This window comes from Podarcis filfolensis (assembly GCF_964270895.1).
Source record: "Podarcis filfolensis genome assembly, chromosome: 6".
Lineage (NCBI taxonomy): Eukaryota > Metazoa > Chordata > Lepidosauria > Squamata > Lacertidae > Podarcis > Podarcis filfolensis.
This window is the reverse complement of record NC_139609.1, coordinates 55,735,023-55,748,912: the sequence shown is the minus strand read 5'-3', so window position 1 is coordinate 55,748,912 and position 13,890 is coordinate 55,735,023. Positions and strand designations below refer to the sequence as shown.

Sequence of the window (13,890 nt, the reverse complement as noted above, 5' to 3'; positions counted from 1 at the left end):
GAGAGAGGGGAGATAGATTATAATAAGTGGACATCTATTCCAGCAGCAGTGTGGAAAAAAATTAGATTAGATAACTTATAATAATAAATTCTGATAGTTATCTAATTTCGGGAGAATATTACCGTTAACGGATGTTAATTGGGGGTAGTGTATGTCTTCTCATTTCTGTGACAATTGGTTCGGTCCTCAGGGAACCGCGTCAACGGCCAGGCATGGAACAGCCCATTTAAGGGGGGTTAATAAGGGAGAGTAGTCAAGGTCTACTCAAACCTTGGGAGAGAAAAGTTTCAGTTTCATCCTGCAAATGAGAAAATACACTTTTGCTTTACAGGAAGACGTCGGGTTTTTCCTCATTTGCGCCCTCTCTTGGTTTTGTGGGGCGCGACACCTTGCTCCATCCCACCCCGCTGCCGGCAGGTGTTTGGTTCCATCCAGTTTGAATCTGCCGGAGGAGGAGGAAGGGGCGGTAACACCAACGAGCTCCCTAGAAGCTGCGGCGGCGGCTGTTTGGAGGCGGCCAGAGAACACCGGCCGTGCTGCCCTCTCTCCCTTTGCCACCGCCGCCCGGTAACCTGCCCTGCCTCGTCTTTCCCCATCACCTCCCCGGGGAAGGTGAGGGAGCGCCCAGCCCTTGGCCGCTCGCCCTTCGCCCATGACGCTCCTGCGCGCTTGCTTGTCCCCTCACTCGGCACGCAGACGCCGGGCGGAGACGTAGGGAGACGCTCGCCGCCCGCACTGCGGCTTCCCTCCCAATTCCCGCTTATGAAAATTTATATGGGCCAGCGAATTATTATTATTATTATTATTATTATTATTATTAATTTTAGTTTTTATGCGCCGCCTTTCTCCCTTGACAGGGGCTCAAGGCGGCTTACAGATGAAATAGGGACAGCTAAAAATAACCTCTAACTACTGCGAATATAAAATAGTTTTGGGGCACAAGAAGGGCTAGTTAGGGTTAAGGGTTCACTTTCGTTTATTGAATAGCTGATCTCAACTAATCTCTCTGCAAACAAAGCAAGAAGAACACATAACAGGTCATTTGGAAGTTTCCTGTATGACTGAATCCCACTCTAAAATAGTGGCAGTTTGGAAGTGCTCATAGATGCCTTAAAAAAATCTAAATGAGACAAACTGCAAGGGTCGGTCTATTATGGCTACTTCTAGACAATTGCTATTTTGTAGGTGGGATACAATTGCATACCACAACAAACCTCCTCCCCGCATTGGAATTTTTTGAGCTAAGGAAACTATCAGGAAAATGTGTGTGAAAGTGGGATATTTCTTAACAATGTAACATCTCTACATACAAATCCGAATGAATGCTTGGTAAACAAACAAAAGTCATATATGGTATTCCATGAACTTTGTGCAATCAAATCAGAAGGAATTAAACAGGTTGTAGGGAAGCAAAGTATGACACTCCTTGCATTTCATGGCCTTTGGTCCCACTGTTTACATCCCCCTCCCATACATGTGTATGTACAGCTTTATAAAATAAAATAAAAACTAAAGGGAGTGGCAAGTAGGCAAGTAATGGTGGACTCAACTATACAGCTGCAAATAAAACATTTTAAGTGTGTTGTAAAGTGCATTATACAAATGTGACATTAGATGGTGAAGGTGAGATATGGCAAATGCAATATATTTTTGAAAACATTTTTTTAAAAAGCATTTTCACAACATTTTTCGCATGTGTCTAGATTCCACTGGTGAACAAAACTCAGTTTTCCAGGCAGACATGCTAAATGCTTTATTTATGAAGCTTATCAGTTGCTTTACAAAAGCATCTCAAAGCAACTTAAATGGTACACATGAAGGAGTGGAGCACAGGGACAGGCTAAAAAGTAGACTGCTACATATTTGTGGTACAAATAATAAAATTAACTGCCAAGATATATTGAGTTAATGGTGACCACTTGTTATAGGAAGGAGTACATTTTCAATAGCCATTTGCCAAACCTGGGTACATTAAAACTGATATCTCACAGCATTTAGAAGTTGATCTGATAGTTCACCTCAACATTTTGTCACTGCTATGTTTTCTACTAGGAACAAGATGCCTAATCCTAAAACCACCTCAAGTGACAGCAGTGACTCTCAGAACATAGACTGTAATCCTAGAAGAGTAAGGGACCATGAAGACAGCCATGGCGGAGACATGCCTAGCCTCTGCCCACCTGACACCCCACCTTGTATGTCCAATTATGATTGCTAGAAAAAAATATGTGTCATTTATATTTAGAGCAAAATTGCCAACTCAAGATAAATTACAGGCAACTCCCCACTTACATGGTGGTTACATTCTGGGGCCCCAAGCACATGAGTGAAATCACATAAAGTGGGGAGCACTCTCTAAACACCCTTTAAATGCTCTCTACTACTCTTCATCCATACCAAAAATACCGTATCAAAAAATACCCACAACTAGAACTGAAGCTCTGGGACCAGCAGGAGGCTGGAGGACGTGTAGGAAAGTGGCTACTGCTACTCTAGCTTCCAGGCTCTTCAGGGCTTCCTCTGCCCTCAATAACATCCTTTTTGAGCTCTGGGAAGGGTCTCCTTGCGAGCCACAAGGACTTTCCAGCTCTCTCCTGCCATTTCCAGGTATGAATTGAATTATTTAATTATTTCCCAGTGCTGTGCGTATGCATGTCACACGCAAGTAGAACATGCATAAGTGGAGGGATGCCTATATACAAAAGGGGATTAACAAAGAGTTTGGGGCAAATGTGAAGCAGTGTCTTGTTTATTTTTCACACATTCAAAAAATAATATGCTGAAAAATAATTTGAATTTAAATTGCAAAACAACAAAGCTTAATATGTATTAGAAGATCCAAAGTTATTGTCATTATTTTTCACATTATTATCAAGTGAGATAATATAATTGGGGAATTGCACTTGTCTTATCAGCCAGCCTTTGGGACTGCTGCTGCTGCATGCCAGGTTGGCTCTGAATAAGATCTCTCTCATCCATGATCTGATTGTGGATGAGGAGGCTCATCTGGTCTGTATTACTGAGACTTGCGTGGGTGAGCAGGGTAGAGTTGGTCTCACCCAGCTGTGGCCACCTGGGTACCCAGGGCAGCATCAGAACAGACTTGAGAGTTGAAGAGAGGGAGTTGCTTTATATAAATTTTCTATCCAGACTGAGTGGGGGTATTGTTTTTGTGTTTTTGTATAGTAAAGCACCCTGTGATCTTCAAATTAAGGTTGGAATACAAATTTAATATATTGGGGATTTGACATTTGAACAAGTTGCATTATAATGAGCTGACTCATTGTTTCATCTAGCTCAGTACTTGCTGTTCTGACTGGCTTCAGAGTTCTCTGACTGGGGTGTTTCGCAGTCATGCTACATGAATTTCTTTTTCAATGACGGCACTAGGAACTGAATGTGGAATCTTCCTTATGCTAAGCTTTGCTCCACTACTAAGCCTTGGTGCTGTCCCATACTATTGGTACATCCAGACAAGTATTCTTAAGTGGCAGCAACTGTCAAGCAAATGTATTTATGACATCCAGTTGGGAATGGCACATTCCTTTTTGCAAGTTTCATGATTTTGCAAGTGATGCTGGGGAACCCCCCCCCTTTTCTGTTTTTAAGAACATTCATAGTAAATTGGGTGATTTAATTCAGGCCTTCACAACTTATGAGCTACCAAGTAGTATATATACAACCCTGTTTTTATAATTTGCCTAGGACTGCAAAAACAGTATGTATCAAAAATACATGGTTGATATTGCCTTGGTGGGTTACAAATAGTGCATGTCTTTTTACATTGGTCTACTCTAAAATAAATAGTTGCATTTTCCTTTCCTATATAAATAATCTTTCCCCCTTTGATGGGTAAACAAAGTGCCGTTCTGTTTTATTTTTATGCAGCCAGTCCTCCCCAAATTCTTTCTGTGTCAGAACTCATGGAAACAGCCAATGAAGTCTCAAAAATGACCATAGCACATGAAATTGTAGTAAACCATGACTTCAGATTGCAAGAGGTGAATTTCTTACCAAACAGGTAGGTTTTATTTTCCTGGTTATTTTCCTGGTTTTATTTTAGTTTCCTGTTAAATCTAGAAGCATATTGTTGGTAAAAGGATGTGGATTTGAAAAATTAAGAAAGATTGTGTAATCTTTTTTAATTAAAAAAACTTATTTATTGATTTTTCACAAGCTTTTTAAAAAATGGTGTATTGTGTTTGTACATACACATTTTCTTACATGTCTTGCCCAAAGTGATCTCCGTCCAAGATGTCCTATTTAACTGCTCAATTGAGAGTGAGTGAGCGGGTGGTCTGTGGGTTAAACCACTGAGCCTAGGGCTTGCCGATCAGAAGGTCGGTGGTTCAAATCCCCGTGACAGGGTGAACTCCCATTGCTCAGTCCCTGCTCCTGCCAACCTAGCAGTTCGAAAGCACGAAGTGCAACTAGATAAAAGGTACAGCTCCAGTGGGAAAGTAAACGGCATTTCTGTGCACTGCTCTGGTTCGCCAGAAGCAGCTTAGTCATGCTGGCCACATGACCCGGAAGCTGTACGCCGGCTCCCTCGGCCAGTAAAGCGAGATGAGCGCCGCAACCCCAGAGTCGTCCGCGACTGAACTTTAACTGTCAGGGGTCCCTGATTCAAAAAACAAATATCCAAGGCTTCACTATGGATCATTCATATCAAATGTAAGTGGAAATATGTTAATAGCAACTGTTTTTGACTCATAGTTTGGAAAGCAGAGTGAAAGAGACATTGCATAAAGCTTTTTGGGACATTCTGAGAGAACAGCTCTCCAAAACGCCACCAGACTATTCCCATGCTATCAAGCTGCTACAAGAAATCAAAGAGGTGAGATGTTTGTGTATGTTTGAGACTTCATTATTTATAGCATACACAGCTTGACCTTTGTGATAAATAAATTGTTACATTAACAATATATGTGGTCATATGTAAAGAAGAAAATTCCAAAACCAGTAACTAATGTTGCTTAGGGTTGCCATATTTCAAAAAGTAAAAACGAAGACACTATGAAAGGTATTGAGCTTTTTAAAGGAAGACCGTCCCACCCCCGGATGTCAATTCCACTTTTGAAATCCTGGTAATGTCCGGGACATATAGCAGCCCTAATATTGCTTGAGAATTTAAGACTTTAAGATTTATTGACTGTCATTTGCCTATAGTAGGCAAATATTTTTCCAGACATCCCACTTGCTAATATTTGTCACACGGTTATGTGCAATCAGCCTGACAAACATGGGTTGGGTTCCCCCCCCCCGCCCTCCATATTTTTCTGCCGTGTTATTCACACTTGCGCGCATAGCAAAAGTACAGCCAACCATTCATAATTATTGTCTCTGGTTAGCAAAAGCAAGGTAGTCTGGAAAATTGTGAAACCACTCACTATTCCTTCCCGTGCACACTTCAAGCTGTGATTAGCGATTAAGCTATGTAGCTGCTATAGCTGTGTAACTGTTCCCAATTGTGTATGTTCACAAACTTCAGGTTTGCAATCAGTTTGAACATTTGCTTGTAGAAAAACATTTTTCTTGTTGCAAGGGACAGGACAATGGGCTTGGTTTCCAAACTGTATTCTATTTTATTGGACAATTGCAAGGTTTAAAATTCTTTTGATTTTTTACTATGTATGCTTCCACCTTAACTTTCCGTTTGAGAAGCTATAAGATTTATTTATGCATTCAGTATAAGTTTGTCTGAGCTGAATGTGTTGTTGTATCCAGAACGGGTTTTGTTTTATATAGGGACTTGTTCTAGCTCATAACCCACCTATTTTTATTTACAATTTATTTACGGCTATTAGCCCATAAACATAACCCACCTACTTTCAGCAGCGAGAAACATCATAGCCAGACACTGGAGAGACCTATCAGGAGTAAGCATGGACCAATGGTATCAAATAGTATGGGAAACAACCTTATTAGAAAAACTAAGCAATAAACTGAAACTGACACAGGGACAAATAGAAGAAGACACCTTCACCCTGGTTTGGTTCCCCTTTATCACACACACAGCCCAAGAAGACAACAACACGAATCCCCTGACAGCATACAAATCAATCTGGCTAACCTGATTCAAAAATACACACACCCCACTCTCACACAAAAACAATTCTCACTACAGCCAACCAAAGACAACCAACCATACCCTAAGCCACACCCAACCTCTCTCACCACCAAGGAAATACAGCATGTGAATAGTAAAAGAACCCATACAAGTAACGCTGACACAGCCCCTCGCACACGCTAAGTAGGATAATAGAAGCATAACCACCCAACCCCACCCCACCCACCACTCCCCACTCTCCCACTTCCTCCCTTCTTCTTCTTCCTAATTGTTTAAACCAATTCATAAACCAAGAACTCATACATTGACCACTAATAATGAAACATATGTTGTAGATACTTTTGCACATTTTTTATGCTATTTTTGTGATATACATATGACATGAGAAAACTTGGTATACTTATTTGTATAACATTTGTTTTGTTTATAAAATCAATATATATGGACTTGTTCTGTTTCTTACTTTACAGTGGTACCTCTGGTTGTGAACGGGATCCGTTCCGGAGCCCCATTTGCAACATGAGCAGAACACAACCCGCGTGTGCGCGGGTCGCGATTTGCCACTTCTGCGCATGCACGTGATGTCATTTTGCGCGTCTGTGCGTGCTCAAGCAGCGGAACCTGGAAGTAACCCTTTCCGGTACTTCCGGGTCGCCGCAGGACGCAACCTGAAAACACGCAACCTGAAGCAAACGTAACAAGAGGTATGGCTGTATTCGGTAATAGTCTTATAGGATTTTGAACATAGCAAATGAAAATCAATAAGGTTATTAAAAATGGCAACACTTTATTCTTATGTAGACCCTACTGTCCTTGCTCCTGCCCCGACAACATCGTCTGCAAAGTCAGATTGAAGAAACTCTGGACATGGAGCTGATAAAACAGGAGGCTGAGCATGGTGCTTTAGATATCCCCAACCTCACCGCTTACATCTTAGGTACAATGGCAATGCTCTGTGCACCTGTTAGAGATGAGGAGATACAGAGGCTACGAGTCATGGCAGACCCAGTTCATTTGCTCAGGTGGGCACCATTGGCTTGGACAAAGGTAATTTTCTAAAAGTAATATATCCTTTACTGAATTTATCCTAAAGGAAGATGCATCATTTTGCTACCCTGGGAGTACAACATCTGTTATTCGGTCTCCTTGGGATTTGATTTTATAAATCAGTTTTATAAATCACCTATCATTTCATAGCTGTGTGTGTGATGGAAATAAATAATTTTAAACTAAATTCATCATTTGGCTTTCCTTAACAATTCCAGGGGTAAATAAATATCGATATTCAGACCATTGTCTCCATCACTAAAACATGTCATACAGTAGGTTAGGATGTAACCCATAAAGCACAGTTTATTGTAGTATACACAAGCAGCAGCGAGCCAGAGACTCACATATTCCTTACTTCCCTCTCTTCCTTTGGCACAACTGTAACTGTGTTTCTTGTCTTGTCCATGAAAGAAATTTGGTTAGTTTGTTAACAAGCCAGAGTCATAAACCAACCTGATCCTGACTTGTTTGAACAAACTATAGTTTGCCCCAGCCAAAACCCCCACTCCTTTCCCCCAGTGTGGATATAAAGAAACTCTAGTTAATTTAAAGTGAAAACCTACAGTCTCCTCATTGTCATGCTTGCTGCTGCTAGTGCACATAGCACTGAATTAGCATTATAACCAAAAAGACAGAGAATCACAGATTACAAAGACCAAAAGGTCATGCCTTTCAAACCTTTACTGCAAGGTAGAACTAAATCTAAATTCTAAGACAAGCTTTTAATATGTAATTGCTCTGTGGCACAGCACTATGTGTCCTTAGCTATTGAGTAATTTAAAAAAAAAAGTCTAATCAAATTTTGCTTTGGTATACCTGGGAATAGCATCTTCCTCTTCCTGAGTTGTGCTTCTGTTTATGCTACACTATTTCTGTGATCACCATAGTAGTCTAAAGAAGCTCATCCATCAGTGGTAACAGGTTTGGTTTTTGCTCTTTAGTATGATTTCCTAGATTGGGTAGTTAAATGTTTACTTTGTCCCTGTTGCCTACGGTAGAGAGATCTTCAGAGTTCTGAACCTAATGAAAATGGATATGGTAAATTTTACCATACAAAGCCTTCGACCCCATCTCCAAGAGCACTCTGTTGAATATGAAAGGAAAAAATTCCAGGAGCTCCTGAAGAAGCTACCAGGTGTGTATCAAATATGATTGTAAAATAGTCTCTGGTGCAGACTAGAGCAGAGGGTTAACACATGCCACAACCACATCCAAGTCACTTCTTAAACACAGGTACACATAAGCACAAGAGGAACCGTCTAAGTTTTAAAATCCCAGTTTATACCTGAAACTTTTCTGGAAGATAGAACTTTTCCTCTACTTCTGTTACCACATAGATTCTCTGCTGGCCAAATTATGATATGGAGTTTGAGGGGATACTGTACCTTTTATGGTTTCCCCTCTTCTGAGATGGGCATCCTCCATCAATTTTAATGGTAATTATGACTGGTGTTGCATTGGTATTTTCATTATGTTTTTAATTTTGATTTCATGAACACTGTTTTGAGAAGATTCTCTTTTTTATTTAGCAGTATAAAAAATTATAAAATAAATAATAAAAAACCAGAATTGTCAGAAGTGGGTTGGCAAACTGTTTTAGTGCTAGTTTTGGTTAGTAAAAATGTAGGTAATGTAATGGTAACAGTACCTCTCCCATCACTCACTTCAGTTTTGGAGAGAAGAGAATATTTATGTGAGAGAAGGTGGAGGGAGAAGCAAGTGAGCCCCTGGGGTGCTCCTAATGAAAACAAATGTTATGAATGTCATGAAACCTAGCACAAAGTCATACCTGAAGATTACTATAAGTAAAAGGGACAATATTTGATTAACCACCCCCCTTTGTGCAGTTTTAATTTCCTGTTAGCTTCCATAAATGTGCCCTCATTAAGAACTGTTTTACTCTTAACTTTTCACTAGTTTTTTTTGTGTGCACCATGTTATTTAAGAAAAAGGCAAAATGCAATGATTATTTGTTGCCAGTAAGGTGCAAATAAACACAAGAGAAAGGACCAGCCTACACTTCTTGTTTTTTCCTCCAAACCTCCATTTCTCTAATGTTACACTTTAGGTGGCCTCACTTGCACAACTGAGTGGTTGCGCAAGGCAGCAGCCGAAATATCAACCTCTGATCTGCTACCCTCCTCATCCACCTCTGAGACCAAAGGATCATCTGTTCCACCCTCCTCTCCGGCTGCTAGAGAAGTGTTATCTGTCCATAGTCCCACAGCTGTGCTAAACCAAGCATACATGGACTTGCTGCATTGGGAGCCTGGAAGAGAATATCCTGAGGTAAAAGGCACCTTATGAGTCAGAAATAATAGCCATGCTAATTCATTTTCAGAAACAGGGGTCTTAAGATAACACTATAAGGCCACATTGCGGCACACTAGTTGGCTACGAGTTAGGCAGCAAAACACAGAAATACAGTGACCCATTTTCTGTCTGTTCGTTCCCCACACAACAACCCACAGCCTTCAGTAGCAGGGAATGTACCAGCTTAGCTCGGGCATATTTCCTTTTACTCCAGTAGCATAAGATACATCTCAAGTGCTAAAGAAATCTGCATAGTAACCCAATGGTTTATACTGTTATTTCTTTGCAGACTATGTTGATGGACAAAGCCCGCTTAGATGCCCTTCAGATGAAAGTGAATCAGCTAGCCATTATTGCTGCAGTCCTACTAGTGAGCAGCAGTACATGTGGAAGTGGAGTGTTCAGCTCACCAGGATGTGGAGATAGGCTAAAACGGGTAATAAAAGCCCTTCTGGAAGGACTTCCTGATGCAAGGTAATGTTTTTATATTATTGGTGTTGAAGGCAGGAGAGATACTTACCCAAGCCCAGCCTCATGTAGGCTGCTTGTGGGCACCTAGAAAATCCAGAGTTAATCTAATGCCTCTTCATGCTATTTATGAACCGGTAGTGAGAACCTGTGTCAGTCCTTTTGATGAAGGTTGTCTCCTATTCTTATTCATGGAGAAAGCACGTCCACTTCACTTGAGGCATAAATAAATTGTATGTTGTAACGATAATATAGCAGAGAGAGAAAGGCAGAGGACTGAACAGGAGTTCAGTATAAGCCAAACTAGGGGCACAACTGCTCATATAGCTTCTGCGTCAAGGGGGGGAGAGAAGGTTACTTCATAAATATTGCAGGCTAGTTGTTGCCTACTGCAGGCAAGGTTTGTTTTTTAAGACTTAATTCTATAGGATTACAACAGGTTGACCACTTCTCTGCTATTATGCATATATAAAGTTCAATTTCAAAGACCTGTCAGATTAACATGGCCCCATCTCTGTGTGGCTTAGGTTAGAAGATGTTTTAATGGATATCAGCAATCAAATGCATGAGGAAGTTAATAGCATTCTCCTGCAGTTGGGGTATCCTGTTCTCAGCACTGACAAGGCTGCTTCCCTTAAAGGCCAACTCACGAGTCTAGCAGAGAAGGACAATGCAGTACGGATTCTAATTGGTGAGTCATGAGTTTTTGCATATTTTTAATGTAATATCACACTTGAGTATGAAAAGGCAGAGTGTGTATTGCATTACCATATTTTAACTGCAATTTTTTGTTATAGTGCATTTCATATATGGTTACCCTGGAATCACCTGTGACAATATATACGTTAGTATCATATAATATACTACATGCCTCCACTGCATTCTCATTGTGCCGTCCAGCAGTTATTCTAGGTAGTACAGGGCTTTTTACAGTCTGCCCCAAAGGAGGTGAAAGAACCATTGGTAGCTCGCTGTGACTTGTTTGCAAATTATTTTGAGGATAAAATCGCTTGCATCCACTGGGACCTTAACTGTGGCAAATGAAAGTTTTCCAGAGCACTGTCTAGTCTTGTTGTGTTGGATGCTTCACTTAAGACTCGAGGATGTGCACAAGGTGCTTGGATCGGTCAGGGTGGCCAGTTGCACTCTGAACCCTTGCCCCTCTTGGCTGATAAAAACTAGCAGGCAGGACAGTTGGCTTAGTCTGGGAGGTGATAAATGCCTCCTTGTGAAAGGGGGTGGTCCCGGTCTGCTTGTAGTGCTACTCCTCAAGAAGTAGTGCTACTCCTCAAGAAACCTTCCCCGGATTTGGAAAATCTAATTACTGGCCAGTATCCCCTTCTTCAGCAGAGTTTTTGAGTGGGTGGTTGCAGACCAGATCCAGGCACTTTCAGAGGAAAGTGATTTTCTAGATCCATTTCAATTGAGGTTTAGGTCCAGTTTTCGCACAGAAACAGCTTTGGTCACCCTGTATGATGATCTCTGTTAAGTGAAAGACAGGGAAATGTTGATTATCCTTGAGATACTATTGACCTTGGTATTATTCTGAAATGGCAGTCTGAGATAGGGGTGAGTGGCACTGCTTTGCAGTGTTTTTGGTCCTGCTTGGATAGTTGTTTCCAGAGGGTAATGCTTGTGAAGTGGTCTTCAGCCCCATGGAGCCTTCATTGTGGGGTTCCTTAGGGTTTGATTATATCCCCCATGCTGTTTAACATTTACATGAAATTGCTGTGTGGGGTCATCCGTAGTTTTAGAGTATGTTGTCAGTAATGTGCTGATGACACACAGGTCTACTTCTCTACATCTGCAGGTGTCGCTGTGGATTTGCTGGACTGTTGTCTCAGTAATGGCCTGGATGAGAGCCAATATACTGATGCTCAATCCAGATAAGATTAAGGCACTATTATTGGCTGGTTCCCTAGATTGGTGGCCTGTTTGATGGGGTTACACTCTCTCTGAAGGAGTGGGTACACAGCTTGGAGGTTCTTCTGGATCCATTGCTGTTGCTTGAGGCTCAGGTGGCCTTGGTGGTGCGAAGTGCCTTCCATCAGCTTTGGCTGGTAGCCCAGCTGCTCCCCTATCTGAACACAGATAGCCTCTTTTGTAGTCTGTTGCTCCAGTAACCTCTAGGTTAGATTACTGCAAAGCATTATATATTGGGCTGCCTCTGAAGATGGCTTGGAAACTTCAGCTGTTGTAGAATTCGGTGATCAGGTTGTTCACCAGGCAGGGCAGTCTGAGCAGTTTAACTCTAATCCTGACCCGACAGCACTGTCTGCAGAGCTGTCGCAAGCATATGCGGTGCCAGGGTGCAAAGATCTGCCCGGCGCCTCCCCCCAGGTTGCCCAGTCCCAGGTGCACAGGGGGGCGGAGCTGGTCGGCCGCCTCAGCATCTCGCTGGCTCAGTTGCCCCTGAACTCACGGCGCAGAGCTGCCTGCAGCAGAAGAGCCCGTTGCGGCACTCCAACGGACGGACGGACTCTTCCCCAGACTCAGCTCTCAGGCCCCGGACTCTCGGCCTGGTGCCCCTGAGAGCCCGAGTGCCCTGCACCCCTAGCGCCTATGGGCAAGACAGCCCTGTCTGCCAATTGGTTTCCAGGTCCAATTCGAAGTGCTGGTTTTGACCTATAAAATCTTAAACGGCTCAGGACCACAATATCTCAAGGACCCCTCTCCGCAACCTGACCCCTGCAATGATAATCTGAGGCCCTTTTTTGAGTGCCCCCTCCACGAGAGGCCTGGAGGGTGGCAACACAAGAATGGGCCTTCTCTGTGGTGACTCCATTTGTGGAACACCCTCCCATGGGAGGCTTGCCTGGCATCGTCCTTACTTATCTTTAGGCACCAGCTGAAAATGCATTTCTATAACCAGGCCTTTGGCTGACTGAACACTCTATGGCCTTTTAAATGGGTTTGTGGGAGGGGTTTTTATTCTTGTTATGTATTTTGTGTTCTCATTTTGTATTTTTATGTTGAACGGCCTTGTGATGTTTGATTAAGGGTGGTGTACAAATTTAATAATTAATAATCAAATCACAATTACATAGTGGAATTAATGATACACCTCATGTAAAATTGCATACAAGAGGCCATTTACATGCCATTGTGATTAAATGAATACTGCAGTCACAATGAATATCTTAATTGCATATCAACATCATCTGTATAATGATTTTGTACAACACCACCTACTTGTTTCTATGAAAGTTCTATTCCTGTCCCTTCACCCTTTATTATCCTATCTGCCTTGTGATTTTTCAGCTAACTAGGGAGCCCTAACATGAATAAGTTACAGGAATCAGGTCTTTTTCTAAATCTGTTTTAATTCCTACAGAGCAACGGATCCAAACTTTTCTTAGGCTTTGTTTGTATCCTGGTGGCCAGAACGCTAAGAATCTACCCCAAGGCCTTGCTCCTATTCAAGAAGAATTACTGGAAGTGGGCCAGAGGTTTGGCAGTTTGATTCATCACAACAGACAGGTGTTTGGTCCCTACTACTCAGGGATACTGAAGAAATTGCTGCTTCCAGAGGGAAAATCTGAAGCAGGGACAGATTCCCATTAACAATCTAAAACAAGCAGCACACGCAAAGGCAGGGAGAGGGGGAGAAAAAAAACTGGCAATTGTTCAGACTGTGCTTTGGCTCAAAATCCACTGCAATCAAGTGAGCAGCTGTCCTGCTCTGTGCTGTGATACCTAAAGCACTCATACAGCTGGACTATTGAAGCTGTGGGATACAGTTACATAAATACCAACTGACAATGCCAAGTTTGCCGCAGTAAACCTTTAAACAGCTCAGAATGTTGTCTTGTGTTTTTAGACTAGCTGGTGCATTTTCCATCAAATGGGAAGGGCAAAACTAGGGACCTGATCTTGTAGCCATTAATGTAGAAGGTAATTAATTTCAGTGAAACTAGATATACAAGCATATTCAGGATTAAGCCTTGTTAATAAACAATACAGACCAGTATACCACATCAACCCATACA

The 13,890-nt window shown here is 42.0% G+C and overlaps 1 protein-coding gene across 1 annotated transcript; it reads left to right on the top strand.

Moving 5' to 3' along the window:
* The first annotated feature begins 435 nt into the window (after positions 1-435).
* On the top strand, positions 436-13,888 carry TCP11 (t-complex 11). The gene is made up of 10 exons (XM_083618036.1): positions 436-612; positions 2,053-2,195; positions 3,889-4,021; positions 4,717-4,837; positions 6,872-7,092; positions 8,119-8,255; positions 9,189-9,409; positions 9,723-9,907; positions 10,429-10,592; positions 13,236-13,888. Exons 2-10 carry the CDS (start codon positions 2,060-2,062, stop codon positions 13,463-13,465), a joined length of 1,548 nt encoding a protein of 515 aa, XP_083474162.1. The 5' UTR covers positions 436-612; positions 2,053-2,059; the 3' UTR covers positions 13,466-13,888.
* The last annotated feature ends 2 nt before the right edge of the window (positions 13,889-13,890 follow it).

Coding starts and splice junctions, on each gene's coding strand:
- TCP11 (XM_083618036.1), top strand. CDS start 2,060: ATGCCTAATCCTAAAACCACCTCAAGTGACAGCAGTGACTCTCAGAAC. Junction 7,093..8,118: donor GACCCAGTTCATTTGCTCAG/GTGGGCACCATT, acceptor TGCCTACGGTAG/AGAGATCTTCAGAGTTCTGA. Junction 9,410..9,722: donor CTGGAAGAGAATATCCTGAG/GTAAAAGGCACC, acceptor ATTTCTTTGCAG/ACTATGTTGATGGACAAAGC.